Source organism: Egretta garzetta, unplaced genomic scaffold (assembly GCF_000687185.1).
Source record: "Egretta garzetta isolate BGI_Z169 unplaced genomic scaffold, ASM68718v1 scaffold56, whole genome shotgun sequence".
NCBI classification, from domain to species: domain Eukaryota; kingdom Metazoa; phylum Chordata; class Aves; order Pelecaniformes; family Ardeidae; genus Egretta; species Egretta garzetta.
In genome coordinates this window covers 11,444,363-11,470,712 of record NW_009260182.1, presented here as the reverse complement: position 1 = coordinate 11,470,712, position 26,350 = coordinate 11,444,363, and the positions used below count along the sequence as shown (strand labels likewise).

General features: G+C 36.0%; 2 protein-coding genes across 3 annotated transcripts in view; one reads left to right on the top strand and one right to left on the bottom strand.

Moving 5' to 3' along the window:
* Nucleotides 1-1,104: 1,104 nt before the first annotated feature.
* Nucleotides 1,105-22,303, bottom strand: LOC104129057 (protein FRA10AC1; the record flags this gene model as incomplete). Its single annotated transcript, XM_035897411.1, has 13 exons — nucleotides 1,105-1,811; nucleotides 2,281-2,365; nucleotides 3,688-3,726; nucleotides 4,334-4,458; nucleotides 5,948-5,990; nucleotides 6,991-7,104; nucleotides 10,728-10,773; nucleotides 16,639-16,723; nucleotides 17,194-17,277; nucleotides 17,953-18,029; nucleotides 19,944-19,989; nucleotides 20,073-20,165; nucleotides 22,164-22,303. Coding segments are annotated over 13 exons (1,020 nt in total), but the record flags the coding sequence as incomplete, so codon positions are not given.
* Nucleotides 22,228-26,350, top strand: part of LGI1 (leucine rich glioma inactivated 1) — a 35,732-nt gene continuing 31,609 nt past the window's right edge. For both annotated transcript variants that reach the window (XM_035897390.1, XM_009642077.2), the window contains exon 1: nucleotides 22,228-26,055. The gene's annotated coding sequence lies outside the window, so the exon portion shown is untranslated. The remainder of the gene's footprint in view (nucleotides 26,056-26,350) is intronic.

Here is a 26,350-nt window from a genome sequence, read left to right as displayed (position 1 = left end):
ATTAAAGTAATCCACAAAAAAAATCCCACTTATTACATCCTTATTTCTAAACAGGCCAAATATTTTATGCAAACTGAGTTATGACATAAAATTGGGTATCATGTATGATTTTCTGTATTAAATGCAGATACTAAAGCAAGCTATGTCAAGGTTGTTTAATCATGTCATTTTATTCAAGCTGTATTAAATTATGTATTTAACATGTATACTGCACCATTTCATAACTGTATTTTGAAGACCCAAAGAGGAGTTAGTTATCCAGAACACATAATATACAATACTTGAAGCAACAAATATAGCAGCACATTTGACAAAAGCCCCTTTGGGCAAGTTACATACATGTAAGCAGATTGCTGCAGACTGGATTTGACTCTCAACCAAGCTTGCAAGATGACAGAGAATTAACCTTTAAATCCACCTTCTTACCTAAAGAAGCCTTCACGCAAGGCCACGTTTATTTCTTCCTCAAGGACACCCTAAATATGTCCTTGTACTGTCATCTATTATGTAAGTACAAACTTTAAAATGTAATTATGTTAAGTAATACTTGTAAATAGAGTTCACAACTTACTCATATGAGTGCATGTAAAATGTTCATAAATACACTGCAATCATCTCTGCTCTTACATTTTCCACATCGAATACTTATTATAAATACTTTCTATAAATATATCTACAGTGGGAAGTACTTATCAAAAATATATTTTATACAACATTAACTTTCCTCACATTAACATCAACATTTAATTAAAAAAAGTTTGTCCTTTATATCCAAAGTAATTTTGATCCGACAAAGAAAATAGCCACTGTAACTATTCATGTGCAGATTGTTTCTTTGGAAACATAAAATAAAGAATGTTTAAAGCTGTGTTGCAGTTTGAAGAGCAAGATGAATCCAGTAAGTTTCTCAAGCAATATACGTTCTTTACTTGTATATTTAGGATTACACTTTAAAGAAGGATTAACATTCAGTCAATGTTAAGGAGATCAGAAACCATAGATAACATACAAGTCACATGTACTTCTCCAGTAGAAAGCCACACACTTTATTTTTTACATCAAAAATTTCACCAAAGAACCAGATTTTTGTAAGTGGAATTATCAGTCACATCATGGTATAACTAAAATCTAAAATAAAGTCACAATGAACTAAACTTCTCTAAGGTGTAGGGGAGACATTTCAGATATGATTTACTTAATTCAAACAAAATACATATTTGATAAAAACTGAACTTCTCCAATAGCATTTGAAAATACTTACAGAGACTAATACCTCAATATTAAAGTCTACATGACCAATACATTTAAGGCTAATAACTTTTTTAATAAATTAGAAATACAAATATATTAAAGTGTATGGCTTTAAACTAATAACACAATTTTCCAAAATGCCCCTTTACAAAAATATGACAATAACTGAAGTTTGGGATAACATAAAAAGCGGCTAACTTCCTTAATGAAATGTCAATAAATGATGTTCTTGGTTGTTTATATCCTTCCTACTATTAAGTTTGGGTGCCATGTATCTTTTGCAGTGATCTGAAAAAATTACTTCTCTTATTTCCTGAGTATACAGCCTACCACAATTAAAAGAAGGTTTTTAGACATGAAGCCTTTCACAAAGATAACCTACTGAGATGGTCCATATGAGTGACTGTAGAAAAGGTATGCTGGCAGAAAGGTGTCTCTGGTCCCCAATTATGACTGGATTTCCAGACTTTCATCTTGACAATTCATGAAGAAAATCAGCCTACATCAACTTCAAGTTTCAGAGAAACAAGTCTTGAAAATACTCATCAAACTCCTCCTCCCTGTTAAAAAAAAAAAAAAAAAAAAGTCAAAAAAAGTTCTGCTTTGGATCTGTACCTAGGAGATTATCTTTGTACAAAAAAGATTCAGCAGACTTCCGATTAGAATCTGTAGCTGGTATAGACCATTTTGATTTATACAGTACATTCCAATACCCTTCACATTTCCCCTTCTGTGCATCAGAAGTGAACTGACTGTTAGGAAATCCTTTTACTTCTAAGGCAGTTAATGGTATGGTAGGGGCTAAGACAGCAGTGGCATGGTAGTGGCTTGACAAAGGTTTCCCCTACAGTGCTGTGTATGTCTCCTCTTCAAAAAAACATACTTAGGTTCACTACATGTAAGGAGATCTGACATAATTTTAAATGTCAGAATATTTATTAAAACACTCAAGGAAAAAGTCTCTGCCTTTTCAGTTCTGAATGGTCACAGTATGTTTCACTAGCTACAAGCTCACTATATCAAACTAACCGTGATTTTTCATCTGCTTCTTGTAGAGGACCTTTCCAAAAGTCAGCATCTGAAGGACCATCTTGTGCATCGCTGTTATCTGAATCTGTTAAAAAATTTAAAGTGCTTATGAAATAAATTTTAAAATAATTTATCTTTTTTTTAATTTAGATGGTATAATGCTAGGAGTAACATTTAATTGTAACCATGAGGATAAAAAGAACACTTAACTTTGCATAAATATTATTCAATACTTTACATACTATATATATATTCAATACTAACATTTTGGCCAAACTTAAGAACAATCATGTCAAAATGCTGATCTTGACACAATAGCAGCATAGCGCTTTGTTCCTAAAATTAAGGGTTTACAATCACAAACCCAGAATTACGGTACAGTTTCAACTCATGATATTAAATGGATCAGTTACTTTACTTCTATTTGAAATCACAATTTTATCAATTGTATCTTATCGATGAAATTGTCAGAAAACACGGATTACTGCATAACTGCTTTGTCTAAGTATACAGAAGCAGTGAAAACAAACAAACAAAAAAATATCTCATTATCAGAAATATGCCCTGACCTAAAAAAACCCCAATCTTCCAATAGAGCTTTCCTGACCAAACAGAGACTTAGGTCAGAGTCACAAGTAAGCTGCTTCAGGTCTTCCTCTATCTAGCTGGGAAAACGCAGGTGCCAAGGACATTGCTAAAACTGTATAGCACAGCAGAGCAATCAGCAGAAAGACTCAATCCCTTCTTAGACAGTCTGCAGCAAGAATTGGCATGACGGGGCTTGTTTCATCAAAAAAGGAACTGGGGGCTGGAATTACTGAGATACAGCGACAACCAGTGCCCAAAGAGTCACTGAGGTTCTGCGTCCATCCAGCCACAAGTAGGTCTCGGAGATACTACAGGTGGTAGCTGGAAAAGACTTTAGTTAAAGCCTACGATTTATTTAAAATCTATTGATTTTTTTTAGCAGAGTACATATTAGTAAACTTCCTGGAAAGGAGATGTAGTAGTTATTATATCAGAAAAATACTTTCTTTACACATCACACAGCACATATTTGCATACCTGGACCCAGGCAATTAACAACAATGTATCTCTGCTGCACCCTCTACTCTCTTCTGGAACAACCTGACCTCTCATTTTTCTGATTATTTCCATTCTGTTATCTGCCCACACGTTTATTCCTTACTTAAACGTAAAAGATTTCCTCATTAAAATTCCTTACAGTTTTTCTCCAAGAATTTGTAATTAATTATTTTGACCCTTCATATCTCGTTTTCACCCAGCATTATTATCACCTTATAAAACATTTAAACAGACAGGAAATGAAACTAAGACCAATAACAAATGACCACAAAATAATACATTACAGAACCATAAAAAGCAGAAGATATTAAAATACTTTACCTTGATCAGAACTGTCTGAATCTTCTGAAGAAACCTGATCTGAAAAGAAACACTATTTAAAAAACCTTATCTTGGTTTTATCCTTTATCTTAAATTGTTTACAAGGATATTTCTATCACAATATATTACTTATAAACATGTGCACATGCACGCACCATACGTTCAAACCAAGCAAGCAAACACTGAAGAAAAAAGATTTGCACGAGTTCAAAGGTCACCACTTTGAGCTCTAATACATTATCCCAAGATCTGTGGTGTAAAAAGGTTATCTAACATTTCCAAAAGGCTTTCAACACCAAAGCCTCAAGGAATTAAATACTTCACAACCCCTTCTGGTATACAATATCCAATTCTTGGACAAATTTTCCTTGCAATGCATATTTTTCAAAAGGCTCTCCCTCTCCTGTAAAACAGAAGAAATTTATCTTTTTTTTCCCTCCAAATTTATCTATTTTGTGCACCTAAGACATTCTACCTAAGAAATTCATCTTTTTGACTACCTGTGTTACACAGTCAAAAAAGTTACGTATCTGTATTTATACACAGTTATATATATCTATATCTATACATATGTAGCTATAGCAAAACTAAGATTCAACTAACATTTGAATATTTTAAAAATTGAAGGTCTAAAATTTAAATTTACCTTTATGGGTCTTTTTTTTGGACTTCTTTTTTGCTGAAGAGGATAATTTTGTCTTCTTAATTTTGGGCTCTTTAGAGTTTGGTGCAGCTGTGCCTCTTTTCTTGCGTGCTTTGACTTCTTTCCTCCTTTAAAAAAATGAACGTACATCTCTATTATATGTACTCCTCAAGCAACAGTAAATCTTGAAGTATTTAATTCAGTCAAACAGTTACCATTTTTTCTGAAACTTATCACTACTTAAAGTAGAAAAAATTAATTTAGTTACAATGAAAAGTATTACAGAAACACTAGAGCTCTATAGCTAAAAACAAAGGACAGGAAGTGCTAAAGCTGCTAAAATGACATTGATGCAGGCAACAAAAGCTGTGAATTGGCAATCAAAGATTAAATACAGAAAATAACTTTACAGCATGCCAAATTCTTATTGACATTGAAATCTTATTTTTTCTTTTAGCAAACAATTTTTTATATATGGAATGAGAAAAATACAGTTACTACAGGTTTTAAAATATATTTTCATATTTGATAGCACAAAACCTAAGATAGAAGACTCTAAAGCCTAAGAATCTGCTGCATACCAACAACCCGTGTATTTTACTTTCAGCATTACCTTATACAGACTTATTGTGTGAACATAGGCTAACTTTTTCCTGCTTCTTTGCACAAAGAAGTCACTAAAATTGTTTTAAAGTACGTATTACTTTGCAGTTGACAAAGAGAAAATGTTTCACCATGCTTGTTCTGAATTCAAGTGGTTTTACAATTTCAGTTCTAAAAAGAAGCAAGACAAATCAAACTGATCTCAGATAGTTAATCCTCCTTAATATGTGCCTACACAGTGCTTTAATGAAACTGAATATGAATTAACTTTTAAAATGGATTAATTAACTATCTTGGATATATCCATCTAGACGTAGCTTTGATTTACATTACTTTAAAAAAGAAATCATAATTTCCTAGCTCAAAGGAATCCCTTTCACATGCTTTTCAGGTAATTGTACAGCTTAGTTACTGAGCCGTGCAACTAAGCTAATGACATATCGTGATTCAGAAAATCATAAAAACTGAGTATCAACAGTTGTGGAATTCAGTAAGGTCATAGACAATAATAAAAACCAAATTAAATCTTAATGCATGCATTTTATAGGTTCAAAAATTACTATTTTTCTCTCCTATTAATGATTCTCAAAGGACAAATACTCAGCTCCATAATTTCAAAGCTCAGTCAATTGATTCACATACAAACCCACTATTTTTAAGAAAAGGAAAAGCATTCCATCTCTTAAACACAGCCAGAGGGAAAATAAGAAAAGGCTGGTTTGCATAAACTTTCAGAAAAGAAAAGTAAACACTAGGCTGAAATTAAGAAAAGGAAACTTTTGTGGGCATGGGGATGGGATTCCTCCAGTTTGAGGGGTTTTGTACTTTCATTAGCACAATATCTAACTCTCAACAGTGTCAAGCCAGTGACTTTATAAGAATTCCAACACAGAATCTATTTCAGCATAAATGAAGTTCCTTATCATCTAGCTGAAGTTTTCCCCCTATTTGTTGTTGATTATAGCTGTAATCTATCAATAATTCAGCCCCCGAATTTTCAAAATATTTCATTACCGGTGATGAAAGTTTAGTTTGTAGGAACATTCTGGACATGTTCCTGAAAAAGAGAGAATGAGAACATTACACCCATGTATTTGATAAACTAACTAATAGATATACAAAACTAGATAGAACACTATCTTCCAATTTCAATAGCTTTTCCTTCAAAACGGAAGTTACAGTGTAATTGCAGCCAGGATTGAGAAAAACACTATGATAAAGGTCTTCAGCACAAAACCAGATTTTACTGAACCTGGAGAAAGATCACAGGTTTAGCACTAGCAAATCTTCATAAAGAAGTATCAGTGCTTATCACATGCAAATATCCCATTTTATGGATCTTTGTGGACAGACCAAATTGTCCTATAATTATACTGAAGACCCGTAAGTCTCTTAGAGCTTTGCCAGAGACCAAGTGCTGCCACATGGAGTGTCTTGTGCACAAAAGAAAAAACCACCATTAGCTTGTTTTACACAAAGCAACTGTGTAAGTGACTGTGGTAAGTTTAATTATCTGATGAACATATCAAAACGTACATCATACTGAATAAGAAAATCCCACTCAAGAGACAAGACTAGAAAAGGAAGTGTTTTAATTAAAGTTTTTGGAAGAAAACACAGGTATTAAAAATAAAATTAGTAGAGCTGAAGGCATGCAAGAAGTTGTCTGGTCCAAAGCCCTAAGGACTCCTAAGCCATGTAACTGATTAAGCAATGACAATGATGAAACCCTCCTTGCAATGCAGTATTGTCCGTTAAAACCAGACATGCTTGTATCCAAACCAGCTTATAATCAGTGATTCTAATTTTATGGCACCACCAATTATACAGCATGAAGTGCTAAGACTAAAACAACTTTGTCATACACAACAACAGCTGTTCTCTCTAAATCAAGACCATCATACTACCTGTAATTAATTTAACAAAATTAATTCCTATTCAGCATTTTCCATTTTGCATGAACTAATATAATAATCATTGGGTCTCACTCCATAGCTTTTAAAGCACAAAGTATTTGCCTTTTTTTGAGTGTACATATTCTTGAAGGGCTGACTTACTCAATTTCACAAGTGCATTCCTCTTTTCACCATGTTCAACGTAACCAAAATTCACCTCCCAGCTCTTCAGGCCTTCTTTCTCATCACAGTGCTTATTTCCACAGGAAAACTGACCTTTAAAGAGGTCAAAAACAGCAAACCATGGTTCAATGATTACCAAGCATAGGTTTGGTGTTGTTATGTCCCATTTTGCTCAGTTTTTGCTTTTTGTTTTCCATTTCTTCCAAATAAAAAAGCCCAAATCTAAAAGTAACATCTAGATTAAGGAAACAATAACAGATAATGACAAAGCAATCAATCATATCTGTCTAATATTGCATATTTGCAAAGAAAGAACATGAGCTGTGTTTAAAATGTATAGATAAAGGCATATGGTATGAAATAATAAGCCTAATGATGAACTCTGAAGAAATTAATGTCACTAGGATACATTCTATATCTTAAATGATTACTTACTTAGCAGAGACTGATGGGTCAGGAGGTGCAATTCAGACATTCATCTTTAATGACATCAAACTATTCAAAGTATCATGTATGTATAAAATTAAGATGCCCATGTTCTTATTACCTGACTAGTTTACCTGATATTCTGGATATACAATTTGTATTCTAATGACTTTCCATAAACACTTTACTTTTCTTTTAAGAAAAGGAAATCCAGCTCTGTAAGACACTATATGGCAGCTTTGAAAGCTTCCTTGGATTTATTATGTTAAACATAACACTAATTTTAAAACAATTTGCACATAATCAATGTTATTTACCCTACTGGGCACCCAATACTGCAGTAATAAAGATACATATATTCCCTCTGCAGAAGACTGATTTGCATGCAGAGCTGGCGGTGTATTAATAGGCTCACAAGCAAGACTGTTGGTGAACGATTAACCTCAGAACATTCTGCTTAAGCTGCTAACTAATGGATTGGCAGTGTCCTCAGATACTTCAGTTCTGTAATGTAAAACCACTTGCAATGCTAACACTTGAGGCAAAAAAAACCCCCAGGATTCGCATTAAAAAAGAATTATCAAATTAATATACATTAAATACGTTTAACTCTATATAAGGTATGGCTATCAGTATCCTGTGTCATCAGGAACAATTTATATCCGTTATAAAGAAGTAAAAATCTACAAGGAAAAATTCATACTATATAAAACTTTTTGGAACTTAACTAGACTCTTCACATCTTCTGAAAAAAATCCCAAAACAAACACAGAAAACCAGGAAGAGCAAAAAGAAAGATACATGAATTTTATTTATCATTAGCTGCTCTCTACAGTATGTAAAATCCATTTTGGATATTCTACATTTTGTACGTGAAAACAGATATGTTCCCAAGAATACAGTCGGAACAGTATCTTCAGATTGCTAAGGCAAGCAATGAATTCTTAGGCAAACTGGAACTTGAATGTGTAAACCACCATAATTCTGTGGCCTTACACACTTACAATGATCTAAGTATTTTCATCATGGTGGGTTTTTTTTTCAGTAGATCCCTGCTCCATGCCGCACACATGTATAAACAGCCAGGCTTCTCTCACCCTCCTTTCACATTGCAATCCCTGCAACACATATTCAAACCTGGACTTGAATACAGAATTCCACTCATTCTGAAGCCTTTTCCAGTAGCTTTTATCACTCTAGTATATCTGAATGTCAGAAAAGCTTTAAAAAGCCTATTTTTGAAAATCCCCATCATGTATATGGAGAACCCAAATCAAAGGAACTATAGACCAGACTATTCAGTACTTGAAACATGACTTTTCCCACAGTTAGATGTTCAAGAAAGGAAGACACAGAAACCAGCTTGCTGAGTGGACAGTTACCTAATTTAATTAGCAAGAAAAAGGTATGTCCAAAATTCCATTCCCATCTGAAATTTTGTCACCTTGCTATGAGCTTCAGGGAAGTTATTGCCTTCACGTTCAGAATTATAACACCTATAATCTGGCTGTTAAATGTATGCTTTCAAAAACTATTAGCACCTTCTGCTTCTTGCAGAAGAGCAGGACAGGTGGAAAATGTAAGTACTACAAGCTAAATGAAATACTGAAAATTAAATATACTAAGGAAATCTAGAGATCCAAACCACTGATTTTAATGCATTTTGATCAGAACTTAGATGTACCAGATCAGTGCGTGGATACATGGTGCACTATCCAGGTATTGATACCCTGGCTATTTTCCATGGAGGAAATTACTGAGGAAAAATAACTGGAAACAGGTTTGAAAGAACATTTTTTTAAATAAGGTGAAGCATATTATAAGTGTACTTATACATATAAAAAATAGGCTAAGACAGACACTACTATGCTAAAAGTGAAGCCTTAATTCAATGAAACAGTGAAAAAATGGAGAGTGCATTTCACTAAAGCAATTTATATTACTGATTTATACTTAAAAATAGCAAAAGAAAGGCATTAAAGATTCACACCTTTTTTTAAATGATCATTTGAAATGGCACTTGGAAAGAGCATCTAATACATAAGGTTGAATTCTTGCGCCCCTTAGTGGTGAAAGATACTATTGCTCAATTCTTATGTTCCAATTGCTTTCCATTAGGATTTCATTAAAAAGCTTGAAACATGTAATTCTGCACTTTCTCCCATATTTTTAAGTACGGAGTACCAGCTACTAAAAGTACAATGCATCTTTAAATTCCTTTTCCCCATGAAGACACAATTATGCATAAATTACTAATTTCTCATTAAATGTTAATTATCTTTTTAAAGCATTCAAGAAAGCACATAACTATATCAAATTTAACTATCTGTTAATATAACGTGTAGTGCTGAATGCAACATATTACTACAACTACCTTTAGGAGCTTTAACCTTTGTAACTTAAAAAACCCCACCATTTATGTTCACACGTCCTCCTGTGAAATAAGATATAATTTTTTTAAAAACCAGTGCATTTCTAACTTCTTGTAATATATTATAACAAATAGAGCCGTTTACAGAACTGTTCTGATCAACAGTATCACTCCATGCAATTTTCTTGCGTGTGCATGCACAACTTCTGAAAACTGTACATGTGCATGAAGATCTACCCACAGGAAGAGCAATACATTCACATCATTTTCTTGCTTGTTTAGCTACTGGAAAAAGTCCGTGCACCGAGGCCACGGAACGGGGACCACTGTGCAAAGTCCCAATAACACATTGGTAAGAACTCATACACAGAAGCAGCCAGAATAAGCTACTGATTTAGAAACAGGATTGGGAGACATGACAACCATTCCCACTGAAGCTTTCAAAGCCAATTTAGCCTAAAACAGACAGCACACATCGAACTTTTAAATTAAAGTTAAAATTTTGCAAAACAGCATTGGAGAAACTGTTCAGAAAATTATTTCCTGAGGAAAAGTATTGAGAGACTTCAATTAAAGGTATCAAAGACTGATGAGGTAACATAGAACTACTGGAGAAAAGCAGCTAAAAATCATATCCATGAATTCTACAATATCAAATGCATTATGTTGGTGTTCATTGCAAATCTGACCTTGTGAAAATAAACCGTATGTTGTCTTAATTTTAATATATGCAGATCAGCATGCACTCTATAGAGTTACGTGCCATAAATCATCAAAGTTAGAAGTTAGGTCAATTTATTGTCCATTATTATCTGATAAACTTAACAGTATTGTCAAATACTGTCTAATGAAATTATGTGAAAAAGCAGCAAGAAAAGCATCAAGGAGAAACATAATATATAATGAAAGACAGCACTACCTTTTCCTGAAATTACTTCTTTCTCGTGGCGCCATCTAAATCCAAACTGTTAAGATAAGAACCAAAATTAAATTGTGAATAGTCAACATATTCAGTAATGGAAAGACTAATTTCAGTTGACTGATGTCTGCACATGGTTCATCCATTCAGTTCTGGTTGGTAACATATAATTTCTTTCTCTATTAAAAATATCTCTCTGCCTCTGCCCACCAGAAGGATTCCCATTTACACATGCAATTCAAATTCCATTAGATGCTGTCCAGTACTGAACTGGAACTTTCTACAAGGCTTCATAGCAGGCAGAAGAACAAATAGGAAATTAGGATAGTCTGACTTTATTGGATACTTCAGTGCAATTTTGTCCACACTACAAACTGAGAAGACCACTAGAATACTGAAAAGTCGTATTAGCACATATCAATGGATCACCTCTTGCATCCTAAAGACCAAGACAAAAAAACAGCCAAACCAACAACGAAGTTGTATTTCTCTTTACATTGCCTAGAAAATTCACATGTAGATAGCCCATCTACTATATTTGTTTTCCAGCAGAATCTGCTTCATCCCCTCAAAATGGCAAGTAGCCAAGTGAAAAGACTGAAGATGGAGGGGAGTGAGAACAGCCTGGGAAAAACAATTTTATTTTCACTAACAAGTAGAAAAAGGGGATAAAACTCAGAGGCATACAACTTCTCCAAAAAGGGCTATCTTCTATTTCCATTTAAAATTTATGAACACAGGATGAGAACAAGGTGAAATTGCTGCTCTGTAAGCAAAGCACAGAAGGCTCTGAACTTCTGTTAAAAGATGGGGAGGGAAGAGAGGGAAGAAGGGTTAAAAATCAAAGAGCTACAAAAATGGCTGCAAAGCCCATCTTTGGCACCTGAGTTCCAAAGCATCCTTTGGAATATAAACCTTTCTTGGCACACTCATAGGCTGAACCCACACAAATGTGCATTTTGTAGATGCAGTGGCATAAATTCTGTAATACACTGGATTGATTTTCAATGTTTTTAATCTAATTTTAAACACTGTACAGAAGCACAGGTATCTATTGCTGTGTTTAGTCTTTAATGCTGTTGATTTTTTTTAATAAACCATAATTCTTTATCTGAAGGGCAACAGCATGGAGTTCTCATGCATGAAGTGGTATGTGGTTGAAGGAACATCAGAAAAAAACAGGGAAACAGAAGTTTTGGCTTTTAAGGACGTGCCATACTCTCACATAAACGCTTTCCATCTTACCAACAAAGCTGAAGAAACTGAGCAGAAAGACATCAGTAGCCAAATCTTTTGTCGGCACTGATGTTCCCCAAGTCAATAAATTACACAGAAGATATCTAAGAAAACTAAAAATTTGTAAATCAACAAAATATTTGCCTCTTTAAATCAGTCCACTAATTTTTAAATTGGTATTGTAACACAAACAATGTTTTCTCACCTACTGGTTTCACTGGTAAAAAAATCACAGAAGATGATCAAGGTTCTGCCAACACACTGTGTATGATGACAGTTTGCTAAGACTGGATCAGGTTGTGCTCGGCTTACTCTACAAATCTGCATTGTGGTCTACAGCACCATTGTACCACTCATGCTTCAGTCAAACAAAAATTAATCAATTGTAAAAACCAAGAACTGTGCTGAACAGTTCAGTGGAAACAGAATGTAAAATACATCTGTAAATGTGGAGTTCATGACGGAAATCAGTTGATCCAAAGAGTGATAGTAATTGTTTTTGCTCTTACAAAGGATATTTGCTACTTTACAGGATATTCTAATTCTGAAAGCTTGTGATATAATTGAAAAATGCTGCAAGTTTATGATTAAACATCAACAGTATTTTGGCACCAATTTTGCACCTGTGTGCTGCTGGCAATAAAGAGTAAAAAACAATTCAACCTTATCTGCATGTTTGCTTTTTCATAGTCTATCTGCTACTTCACCAATCACCACGTTATTCATGCTCACTTTTGCTACTGAAGTAGACTTCTATACAAATTTTCTCTCACGGTCTGAATTTGACTCAATAAGATATAAATCAGATTACATCCCTACAGGGCATTTCTGTAATGATATCAAGAAAAATAAGCAAAATAAAAGAAAGGAGGGAGCCAGAACCACTTGCAGCATACCTAGGACAAAAGTTGTCCTCATCCACATTCATTTTTGCCAACTATTCTTCCACCCACTAGTGGAAAATGACAGAAAGTAACCAAGGCTAAGAAGAAACAACAAAATACAAAGTAAATAGAATTGAATTCCTCTAACTAAGCTAAAATACCAGGAACAGATTAAACTATATAGGGAAATTAAAAATTAGAGTAGGTTCTTGTATAGTCAGCCTGCAATATTAAGGAATGCAAAAGCACTGTCAGCAGACAGCATTTTATTCTGCCTCATCTTCTTTGTTAAATGAGTTCAACAAGATCCTAAATGAGCTATTTCTACAAGGCAGACCAAGACCAAGTAGAACAACTCCAAACCAGATGCCTTACAAGAGTATCAAATGGCTAACTTAATAAGAAACGATAGTTTTGAAAATGTGAAAGATGGTTTAATATCCGTAAACAGTAACATTCTCAAATTAAATATGGGCTGCTTGTGTAACATGCATTAGCTGCAGTAACAAAAAACATGTCAAAAGTCACCTCTTTCAGGAAAAAAGAAATGTATGAATTTAGACAATGCTGTGGAAAAATACTATAGATGTTTTAAATATTTTTATTTTCACAGGAAAGCCTCCATGCTGAGAAACAATGACAAAAGTGAACATATTAACATTACCAAGTGGAAGACAGTTGGCCTAGAAATCTGAAAATTATCTGGAAATAAAACCAAAAGAATAAAAAGTATTCTATTTAATGACCAGGTGTCAGAGAGATTTCATTTCTTAGCAAACAGGAGACATTTCCAATCTGTTAAGCTACAAAAGAAAGCACAGAGACAGCAAATACAAACCTTTCTAGGACAATAAGACAACAAAGAGAAGAGAACATTTCTAGTCCAACACGTATCAAAGTAAAACTTACATGCAGAGCACTCTCCCTTACTGCATTGCAAAACTGACAATAGAACTAAACTATCTGACAATGCAGACAGTCATTTATCAGCCTCAAAGCTTGCAGACAAGATGTACTGAAGATTCAAAGACAACCTTGACCCAAAAAATTCTGATCTAGGGAAAATTTAAGGAGTAACAGACCCATCACAAGCAAGAGCTGTCAGAGCACACTCTTCCAGTGTGTCTCTAAGTAGCCTCACACCAGAAGGTCACCTTGGCGTTTCCCATTAAAAGAGAAGGAAAAGATTATATGACCTAACTACACAAAGAAAAGTGGGATCGTGGGTCACAGGGTCCCATTTGTCTGCGGTGCCAGCAGCCAAGATGAGTGCAGGTGCGCAAGTGAGTGAGTGAGCACCAGTGAAGATCAAGCCAGGCTAGCCATCAGCTAGGTGAAGTTGCTTGGAAGCAAGGAGGGTGAGTGGGTCTCCACTGGCCAGCTCTGGGTATGAGTACCTACGCATCTCTAAGGATGAGAGCACAGGGGGGTCTGCTATGGGACCAGGAGAGTCCCAGCCATCTCTGTGTGTATGAATGCACGTATGTGAGTAAAACAGCCTGAAAAGGCAACTGGAGGGAAGCTGTGGCCTCGGGGGTTTGTATGTCACTGGGGCTCCTCACTGTTGAGCTTCAGTCTTTGACAAGGTGCTCTGCTTATTTTTCAGACTTCAAGGGAGGCCCACCCATGAAACTGCTCCTTGTCATTATCCAATACTTAGGAAAACAGTGGCTTTTCTCAGAGGAGAAGTTCTAAATGAGATCTGAGCTACAATCTCTATGCAGAGGTCTTTAGAACAATTAGCTGGCTAGAAGATTTTGGCTAGTAGCAAAACAATTACAGTTGGGAAAAGACAGATGAGTATGCATGTGCTATGCAACATATATATATATGTAAAACATCACAGAAAAATGATCTCCAACTTTACTTTGACACCACCTAGCAGAATATAGAATCATAGAATCACAGAACAGCCCAGGTTGGAAAGGACCTTGAAAGATCAACTGGTCCAACCTTTCGTGGGAAAGAAGCCTAGATGAGACTATCCAGCACCCTGTGCAATCGTACCTTGAAAACCTCCAGTGATGTGGCCTCCACCATGTTGCTGGGGAGGTTGTTCCAGTGAATTAATGTTCTCATTTTAAAAAATTTCTTTCTGATACCAAGATGAAGCATCACCATATAAAGCATCAACAACTATCATATGAAAAGTTGGCCAGCTGAGAAGCTTCTTACCCACCCTGCATGTCTCACAGCACCAGCACTGCAAAGCAGAAGGCACGAGGGGCTAAAGATACCCAACTTCCAGTTTCTGGAAGTGCAGAAAAAGAATCAAGACAGGAAAAATCTGAAAGCACAGACTGTATTCCATTGGTGTGAACGGGATCAGCAGCCTATTTCTGACTTCCAAGAAAAAAACCTGCTGTGACATCCTTCTGTACCAAACATGGGCATGGATAAATCAATAATTGAGAAAAATCTCTTTTTTTCTATTTTTCTAGTAATTTCTAAGAAAGGACTCTCACATAGTCAGAACATATTTGAGAACAGAAAGTATAACGTAAGAGAACAAATTACATGATACAGCAGAGTTATGCTGACATGGCAATTCCAAAAATATAGGTAATGACTTATGAGCACGAACAGGAATTCAGAGTGACCTCAAAGTTAGGACATCCACTTTCAAGTCTGACAGGGAAACACTGTTCAAACAACACACACACACACACACACACACACACACAAAAAAAAAAAAAAAAAGGGAACTGGGGCAGAACAGTTTCCCACAAAAGATAGCAAACATATGGAAACTTGGCACGGTAGTGAAAGAAGCAAAATCTGTAAGCATGCTCAAGGGAAAAATCAGTTGGGGGGCAGGGCAGAGATGGAGGAATATGAAACAGCTACAGGAAAATAAAATCGAATTTACTCAAAAAAAAGGAGGGAAGACATCTTCAGCATTTTACTTTTTACTAATTTTAATCTAATTTCTGCATTTTTCTCTTCTAATTTTCTTTAGAAGGCTGTCATCTTTTCTGCCTAATATTTGAGTTTAAGCCCAGTCCTTGCAAATATTTACCAGTGAATGTGACTTTCAATACTATAAATAGCCTTAAAGAACTTTATATAGACACTGCTTGCAGAGCTGGGTTGTTACTATGTGCTAACAACACTAAGACGCATCTGAGTTCAGCAACACTCTTTGCAAAATCACAACAGAAAATTCATGTATTCTTTTTGACTAAGAGGTTACTCAGTCAAAAACTTGGAAACGACAAAGGCTGTTCCAGTTAAGAAGAAAAACTGGTGCTGGAATTGGACTGTTTCTCTTAAGAAACTCTATTTATTTACAAGGGACACACAAATCCTCTTTCCATAAACAGAGAAGTACAACCAGCAAAAAAGACGCTGCTTTAGAACAGACATTTCCAAAATGGTTTCTGCCAGCATTCAAGTACAAAACTCTTTTTAGATTTTTTTTTTTTTTTTTTAACAGTAACATTCCCAGGGTGTTTTTAGGCTTCATCTAGTGCTTCTCTCCAGGCAAACCTCTCTAGCCTTCTCTCCTTAACCTCTCTGCATTTTCTGCCTTTCTTACACACAATGTACCTCTTCATAAAACACCATCTGACAGAAATGCTCCTATTCCCACAGAAGCACATTTTTGGGGCAGTGACAATGCTTGAATTCAAACTGCTGCTGCTTATTAAATAACTTGACAAGTTCTCACAACTCTCTTTCTAGGGAAGGGGTAATAACATTCTGTTTTCACAACATATCCACAATCATAAGGCAATTTTTTAAAAAAGACATGCTTTAAAACCAAGATTATTTACAATAATGAAACGTACCTTATTCTCTTTGTATCTACTGAGATCTGCTATACAATATTCTTTGAACAATTTATCGTAATACTTCTTTGCAAGCCTTTTCTCCCTATAAGAAAATGTATTATTTTTTATTAAATACAGAATATGACACAATTCATTTTACATTGTAATGTCATTAGCAAGACAAGGAATTGTTGTTTCATATGAAAAACACAAGTTGCAGGGCTAGAAATGCAACAGCAATACACTCATCGAGCTAACGGGTAATTTCCATAAAACTGGGAAACTACATCTAACATACATCTACAGCAGAAATTAAACTGTATTTTTTCAAACTAGGCTTCCTTCATTTGGATCTCAGAGAATGCACAAATATTTCTTAGTTCTGTCATCAATTAATTTTGCCACTGAGCAATATTACAACAAGAAAGACCTCCTAAAGATCTTTCATTTTTAAATGCATTAAAGATCAAAGAATGATCACAAAGTATGCACAGTAATCTTCATTAGTAGGGGACACCACAAATTTAGTACAAGTGATCTAAAAACAACATGTTCTGTAATAGTTCCAGGTACCAATTCATGTCTGCTTCATCATCTTCATTCCACAGGAATCTATGGTTTTCTCTAATAACATCAAGATCCGTCTTGTCGTTTGCTCTATAAAAGGACACTTTTTTTTAGTACAATGCAATATTAAAATGAAACATCAGTCAAATAATAATTTGGTAAATATCAACATTTCACAGTTGTGGTCTCCACCTCACCGCATAAAGGAATATATTCCTACGGAATATAAAATGTATTCCCTGGCACACCTTTTCCCGAATGAAAAATCCACAGTGGAAAGTGGCCACTGAAACTGTGGATGACTTGATCCTGTCTGAAAATACTTTTTATACTTTTTATTGAAGACATTAATGTTAGAAGGCAGTTACAGATAGCTCTAAAGGCGGCTATCATTATTCTGGACAATGGATAGCAATTCTGCACATTTCAAAGCATTTTGGATTGTTACTTTGAAGGTACTGCCAGATATTTCTCAATGTACCCTCAATTAAGGCTCACCTGTCATATTTCCTTTTACATAACAAAACAAGAATAATTCAGCTCACTTAAGTTCTTCTATAAAAATAATGGCGCAAAATGAAACAAGGCAATTCTGTGGTTTGGATATTTGCAATTACTGTAGTTACTATTTGTGACCAAAAGAATTAGTAAATTCATACACAGCCGCATCCCGCTCTCCCCCCAAAGCTATAATATATATTTAATAACTTTATGTAACAGGGGAGCTTTGGGGGCATGTGGGGAAAGATTGCTAATGGCACTTACCCAGAACGTCGGAAGTCCTCTATTTTGCCACCATAGTATAAAATGTAGTCATTCACAAGCTTTTTATGTCTCTCATACTGAATAAAGAAATTAAGGAATGTTTCAGAACTTATCTTCTTTTGTTTCACCATAGTTTGAAATGAAAAAAATAATAAAAACTTAACAGGAAGAAGTTTTCTCCTCAAAAACAGTTCAGTGATTTCCAGAAAGGAAGGAATTAATTAGCAATTTTTACTTAATAACAAAAGCTACTTTCTAAATACAGGAATTCAAGGTAATTTCATCTTTAAAACATCATTCAGTTGCCAGACCTTTATAAAATTGTCTTCCTTCATCAAAGATGCTCTCTACATAGAAACTGGATTCATTTTTTCAGCTGTAATTTAGACAACAGCTTCTTAGTATTGCAGTTTTGGTTTAAAACAGGTTTGTACTTTTGTATTATAAAAATAGTCTGGCTACTAAAATGGAACAATTTATTACATTTTACCATCAACATACAAATAAAAGTTATCTGCTTTAGTTTGGAGAAGAAAATCAGGGGAAAATATGTAATGCTTTTTTTAGAAAATTTCGGCCTCAGAGATAGGATTTGAAACATGTTTTGTACCATAATTTGAGCAAAAATATGTAATTACTTATTCAGAAAATAAGCATCTTCACAAATAAAAACATTATATATGGCTACTTAAAAATATTTTCAATTAACTTGTCTGGTACTTCTGAAGCAGCAAATTAGGAAACGCATTATTCCCTGGTACATATCCTGACAACTACTGCATCAGTGTGAATAATTTGTAGCAACCTACTATTTTGACGTGCATTAGAATTTTATTGAGAAAATGTTTTATTTTCAAAAGGCCCCCCAAAAGTTAATTTAACTTTGGTATGTGTCTTTTTTTTAATTTTCCACCACAAATAAAAGGAGTAGAGAAGCAAGTGCAGAAGGTTTAATAGGCATAATTGAACACATTTAACACAACATACTATTTTGTGCTGCCATTTGAGTTATTAGGTGTTAAAACTGTGTAACAGTAAAGGTTTTAAATAGGAACCACTCAAAAACATTAGCAGAAACTCATGAAAGTCTCCACACAATGAATCTTGTAGTCATTCCAGAATACACAGACTTCTCTGTGGCAAATGACAGTCTACAACATCAGTGGGACTAAGATATGTCCCCTTTACAGGCATGCGATGGTTTTTGTAGTGCCTGGCCAAATTCTAAGCAGGTTAGGAGAAGTTACTTTCTGTTTACTGGGGTTTCCAGATTTAAGTAAGTCTTCCCATATTCAATTAGTCTTTACTTTCCTATTTATTAACTGTTACTGCTGAAGAACAGCTATTTAAACAAACAACGAACTGATGGTATTTCAGATACTCTCAGTCAAAACACGTAATGACTGCCCCAGGTGAAAAATAAATAAAAGGAGAAAGGTTGTAGTCTAAATAAGGTAGTGGTTATAAAAATAGTTACAAATTATGCATAAAATATGATTAAGAGATTTTAAAAAAACCTAAAATAAAACTGCACATGATATTAAACAGGCTTACATTAGAGCATCTGTAGAAGATATTACTGGAGATAAGTCTGTTTTGAATACACTTTTGAATAAACTAATGCATTCTTAAATTTCCAGTAGAAATGTATTTGTCCACAGATAATAGAGGCCTTATATAGAATTATGTTCTGCATAAACTCAACTGAAAAAGTAATGTGCCTTTGTGCCAGTCTAAATAAAATTCACTGTATAATAATTTTGTTCCAAACAGGACAAATGAGCATATAGGAAGAATGTGGAAATGCCTCTACTCAGTAGAGGCATTCTCAGAGACATCTCAGCAACAAATAGCAGCTGACTTGAAGAATGACTCAGTTTCTGGTGCTGCACTATCAACTGCTGTGACAACTGGGAAACCCCAGTATTTCATCATAATGGATAACCTGCACCCCATCTTCAAGCTTGAAGAAAAATGAAATAGAAGGATACGGCATCCATCGCTATCAAGTGAAATCTTCTTTTTCTTGCTTCTTCCCTGTCAATAAAAAATACGTTTGAGTGAAAGCTCTCTCTATGTTAAGGGAAAAACACCGCACAAAAACAAAAGATAAAAGATACCTATCCCATTCTTCAGCTGCGAATTGTCTGTGAACGACATTGCCTTGTTTTGTTTTTTGGAATGGCTTTATCAGGAGACCATCTTCCTTTATACTAAAGGTAGGGGGCAAAAAGGAAAAAAAAGTTAGTCAAGAACTTTTCATAAGCAATAAAATTTCCATAACCTAAACTTTGCACTAATTTGAGTGACAAAAACTGTTATATTGCTAGTTTCTACACCAATAAAACCAGACTTCAGAACCAACAGCAGCTTAGACTTTATTTGCAGAACAAAATCAGAAAGGCATTTGCTTACAAGTTAGCATTTAAAGAAAATGGCTTAAAACAGCAATTTGTGATACGTATTTTGATCAATATTATCACTAGAGAACCACAATGAAAAAATGCTGAAGACTCCTCAGCTTCACTCGACATTTAAAGCCCTCTATAAATCTCAGCTACACAGCCAAGTAGCAGGAAGGACAGTACATTCACTGAATAAGAGTGACTGCTAGTAACCCGATCCCATCCTTTCATGCTAATGTCTCAACACCTCATTAAACAGCTCTGCCTCTCCGTGTAATCACAAGAATCGCTAATTTAAAACTGAAGTACTGTGTTGTGAACCATACTTGTCAGTGAGCAGCTAAAAATACTTTCAGAATTCAACAAAGTAATAAAAAGCAATAAAGTGATGCACTTTAGCTAGTAAAAGGTATATTTAGCTAATTTCATTCCTCAATAGAGGTAAAGAAAAGATTTTTCCGTAATTATCAGCTGGCAGAAAGAACGGAAGTCAGAAACCTGTAGAAAGCAAGCCAGGGAATTTATATTTCAAGCTATGGCATATAGGACTCTAGAAACTAAGGGTATCGTTTGTTCAAAAGGATCTGTAGACACAAAATTCCCATAAGGAGACTCCATAAAACAGGATTATGCATAAAACTTAAAGACTACTATTTTCCTTAAAGTGGAAACAAATATTGTCATAGAGAAAGAAAGGGATATATACATATACAGTGAACCCACAAAAGAGCCCTACTGGGAATCAGCAGTGGTGTGCCAGAACAAGGGTAATGACGATATTTTTGAAAGGCTCCTGATGGTTAGTTAATATTCCACCTAGAAAGTCCAATGGTATAATGCGTAATGGCCATTTAAAGAAAACGAAAACTGAACAAAACCAGTCACTGTTTTAATGAAGAACAGCTATATTTATAAAATAAATGAAACAGCACAATGCCTGCTATTATTCCAGTGATTAGAACATTAAATTTTTTCCCAGAATGCAGTCAGACCCTACAAAACCCATTCTTTCAGTTTTACTACAATGGAAAATATGCAAGAGTCCTAGGAAAGTTTCCAGAAAGCCTTCTTAAATAAAGTCCAATAACAGAGCAAGGGAGAGACAGGAAAAGCTAAGAAAAATATATGCATAATGGAGGCAAAATGTTTAGTACAGCGCAGAAAGTGTTCAAGGACTATGGTGCCAAAGCAAAATAAATACATAAATAAATAAAAATCTTAAGAATATAATGAGATCAGACTACAAAATTCAAGGTCACTAACTGTGCGAACCACTGAAAGACTTGGCAAAGGTGATCTCAAATAAGAGCTGTGTAGTTACACTTCAAGGACAACACAATTCATCAATTCCCAGGCCTCTTCACAAATTAATTAATAAACAAGTAGCATCAGTTCTTCACTTCCTCCAAGAAGGTATTTTGTAGCTACAAAGCCTGCTGCCACTTGGCCTTTTTTGCCTTAACTCTCTTAGCAGTTCCATGTGTCCTGATGGATCACAGCGAACTGAGCAGCGCAGCCAAACCCCAGCAGCTGATATTAATGCTCAGAAAAATGAAATGCACTGCTCTGAGAACTGAGGGGCATACAGACACCAGATGGACATGGCAGAACGGATCTTAATCAGCTGCCCCTGGGAGATGACATGCTTTGGCAAGCTTGCCATGAGATGCAGGAATCAAAGAGCCTGATTTTTCAAAAACTACTTCAACACCAGACTTCACATACCACAGCAAAATCTTCTATACACAGTAATAGGCCATTTGCACAAAATATGTAATGCAAAGTATTAATTCTGTACTACATTACCTTTTAGTCTTCTGCACAGATTTCTCTCCATTCTCCTCATCACTAAAATCAGAATCATAGCCTCCATGGCCACGTGCCTGAAAATAATAGACAACACAGTCAATATACCTGCTAATGTAATACGGACACAGCGTAATTAGAAATCAGCACTGTCCATCATGCATAAACAAAAGAGAGAAAGACAGAGAGCAAGCAAACAAGTGCAAATTCTCACATATGTCTCAACCAAATCAAATTCAACAGACAATGCAGAGTACATTCCAAGTAACACAGGGCAAAGAAAATCATCAGTCTGTCAAAAGAACACTTTATAAATAATTTATACACAGATGTCCCCATACTTAATCTTCACATAGATGCAGATAACCAAAAGTACAATAAACATGTTTTGTCTTTACTTTCAAACAATCTCCCTTATATAAGAAAAAGGTGAGTATTTTCCCCAGGAGCTATTCTTCCAGAGGACTGGAGGAGAGCAACCCATGTGCCCTTATTATAAACAAACAGAGACAAGAACGAAAGTTTCTTGGGCTGCGGTACAGTATTTTAGATCATTAGATCTTACATTGGTAGCTGGAAAGCTGATTGAAATGGTAACTAAAATACAAAATAACAATATGCCTGCAAAAATATACCATCTAATCAGCACATTCCTACCATGAAATGAAAGCTTTTTTCCCCCCCCACACACTTTGGGACTACAATGTCAAATTAACACATATAAGAAAACCAAAATATCCCATATCTTAATGCCAACCAATGATCAAGCACTGACTGATGCCCAGATCTATCACTTCCATTTTTCAAGGCACAGTTAATGTCCAATTCTTTCAGCAGAAGTAATAGCTTAAGTAGATCCCATCTCCTCTCCCTCACTCCTACTCTGGTACCTTCCTTCCAGTTGCTCAGTTACAGTTGTGAAAGTACGCATGAACCAAATCTAACAACTCACCCAAGCTACACAGGATCCTACCCAAAAAAGATTATTTTAACCCAGATAAGTTTCCTGACAGTTCGTCCAGAGCCCCCCAACCAGCTACACCAGCCAGCTGGAGGGACAGCACAAGAGAACAGCCAGAACTGGGAACTGCATAAACAGTCACCGACACCAAAAAAAGCATTTACACAACCAAAACATTTACACAACTGAGCTAAAAATAAGAGGGATGGTTATTACACGTCTGCACAGGGAAAGGTTCAATGCATTCTTCCTAACTGGTAATTCAGACTGTGGATGAGAAAAGAAACTGGGTTAGAAAACCAGTTTATTTGCTTCAGCGTTGCTGTTTCCTACATTACCTACAATCATATTCCTCCTCAGACAAAAACCTGAGCAAAACAAAATCTGCAAAAAAGACACATCTCTTCAGGATGACTTTGATGAGGTGCCTTCTCTGGATGCAAATGCCTTCCAGAAATGCTATGCTGGAGAGTCAACACTATCCTCTACTGACATCAACAACTGATCGGTATCGTGCAGAGTATGTAAAACACTGCCTTCTCACAGTGACGGTGAAGGATTGGTTTTAAAGATTTTTTTTTAATTATTTTTATTAATTATTATAAACTGTACCCTTTTTCCTTGCTTTAATAATGTAATGTTCCTTCCATTCATGAACTCTGAAGAAGGCATAGCTCTCTCATACGAATATATTTGAATATATTTATGTTTTCTATTTCCCATGAGAGACAAAAACTATCAGTTACCAAGCAAAAGTACAGCAGATGTCTGCAGTGTCTGGTGTAAGTGGGCCTCGTGCACTGGCGAAAGAGCAGCAATGGTGCGAAGCCCTCCCAGCACAGTCCCATCATAACCCACAGTTCAGATACAGGTCACCTAGCTGAGGTGGTTCTAACAGCAAGCCTGGCACTACTTTTATTAATGAAGCTTATGTGGTCTTTAAAAAAGGCTGAATACATTATGAGTGTGCAGCAAATAAATACATGGCCTCTAAATTTTAAAAATATCATGGTAATCCAGGAATATTTTAAATGGCAAAAGCAATGCTTCCCAGATTAACAGTGAGAACTTCCTTCACACTCAAAACAGGAGAAAGTCCAAGCCAACACAATGTGCATGAAAGTCAATGTGAGCCAGATGAAGTATCAAAACAGGCAAGAAGAGAAAAGCTTGAATAAAAGGAGATTGCCCTTGGATGATGGGCCCCAGGAAAGTAGACGTACTGGGTAATCAACTCCCAACTCATTATGGGAATGAGTCAAAAACAAAAGATGCAAGAAAAGCTACTCCAACTAAGTTACTCTGTAGGGTGCTCAGAAGTTGATGACTGGCTTTTGGAAAGCCGTGGCTGTGAATATAAGGGCAGGCATGGGTAAGGACTCGGTCCAGAGAGGCTGCTCCTCCAACAGGAAAACTTCACAGCTTCAGCCATTCCTCTGAATCACTCAAAGCTAAATTCAGAGTCAAAAAGAGCACAACCCACAACTGATGACCTGACATTTCTAGGTGACTCCTTCTTCAAAGGCAACAGCAGGATGGGCAGGTACTGTACCCAAGTTGGGTTTGACATCAGCAGCTCCAGCAGCGCGGGTTGGCAATCTTAGAGACCAGGACAGAACAATTACTGACCTGATGCCTTAGGATGGCACCAAGATGACCCGACTTTCAGGTAAACCAAAAATGAACTCTATCAAATAATCTCATCCATAAATCAATCTTTCTGTTTTGGAAGGACAGTGTAAACAGACACCTGCTTAATGTTGTGAAATTTCAAGGCCTATTTCTCCCCTTCTCTACAAAAAAAAAAAAAAAGCCAAACAACGATCCCAAATAAGGAAAATGTACTTAACATTTCACTGTAATGGAAGAGGGGAAGATACCAAAGCTTTGTGCCCAAGCTAGTAGATTTTAAGAGGCATATGCAGACATGGACACGCAAAATTGTTGAGAAAATTTATAATAACTACTTTCAATATTTGATAAACCCTTTAATAAAATCTTCGCTTCGATGGAATCTGTCAGAAACTCAAAATGCTTTTAAGTAATATAGTAAGGTAAATACCAAATATTTTATCAAAACATGAACTTGAAAACTACATAACTTAAATGGTTCAGTGTGTTTTGTCTGTTGCACCAACTTTGAACTTTTTCTTCCCCCCAAACAACAAAACAAACTGAAACCACAAAACCAAAACAAGTACCAATATACTTTAGGATACGTTTAAATCACTGTCATTTAAGTAATCCCAACATCTTAGATAATTGTGAAGCAATTGGAGACAGAACCAAGCCCACTAACTTAGGGCTCCTAAAAACCAGCAACTTAAACCCAGTAAACGTACAAACACCGTACACAGCTGACAGCAGATAGAGGAGGTATCAACTGTTGATGTCAATACAAGGCACTGTGGACTCCCCAGCACTGCATTCACGGGAGGTATTTGCATCCAGAAAAGGCACCTCCTTGAACCCTCTCCACTAGGATAAATGCAAACTAGTGAAACGGACACAGCATGGTTCATGCAGACTCCTGATCAAAACATGCAGCTGCACAAAAAAAGACAGTTGAAAAAAAAAAAAGGCAAAACAATCCTGCACACAAAATCCCAACCCGTGGCTCCTGACCTCAGCCCTAATCTTGCTACCTCCTCACAAGCGTCACTCCCACCCTTCCCTTTATCTGCCAGCACACAGGTCTGTGCTCACCCCTGCTCACAGCCCGGATGTGGCCCAAACCAGACTCAAGTGCTCATTTTGGTATAAACAAACTACTCTGGCAGGGTCTGAGGGGAGCATGGGATCTAGAATGTGGTTTGAGGAGCCGTCCCGGCTGGAAAAAGGGCGCTATGCGTGCTCCACTGCAAAACACTCTTCCCACCTTGACTCTGTCTTTGGGGCTTTGCGACCTCTGCTTGGGGAAAAAACCTGAGAGTAAGTACAATTGGCTTCAAACCTACTCTTCCTTGTAAAACCAATTGCGAGGAGTATTTGCATATACTGTACGCTGAACACCCCTAACAAAGAGAAAAGACCCCCACAAAACACTGCCCCTTTATTAAAGCTCTCAAACTACAGGAGAAGCAGGAGTAAAAGGTAGGTAACAGCAGACCACGACAGCGAGGATTAGCGCTTTGTGGGGCTCCACGGAGCAAAACCACACCGAGAACCGGCCCGTGTGGGTCCGACAGGGCTTCCGAAACCGTTCTCACGCCCCGAAAGCCGCCCA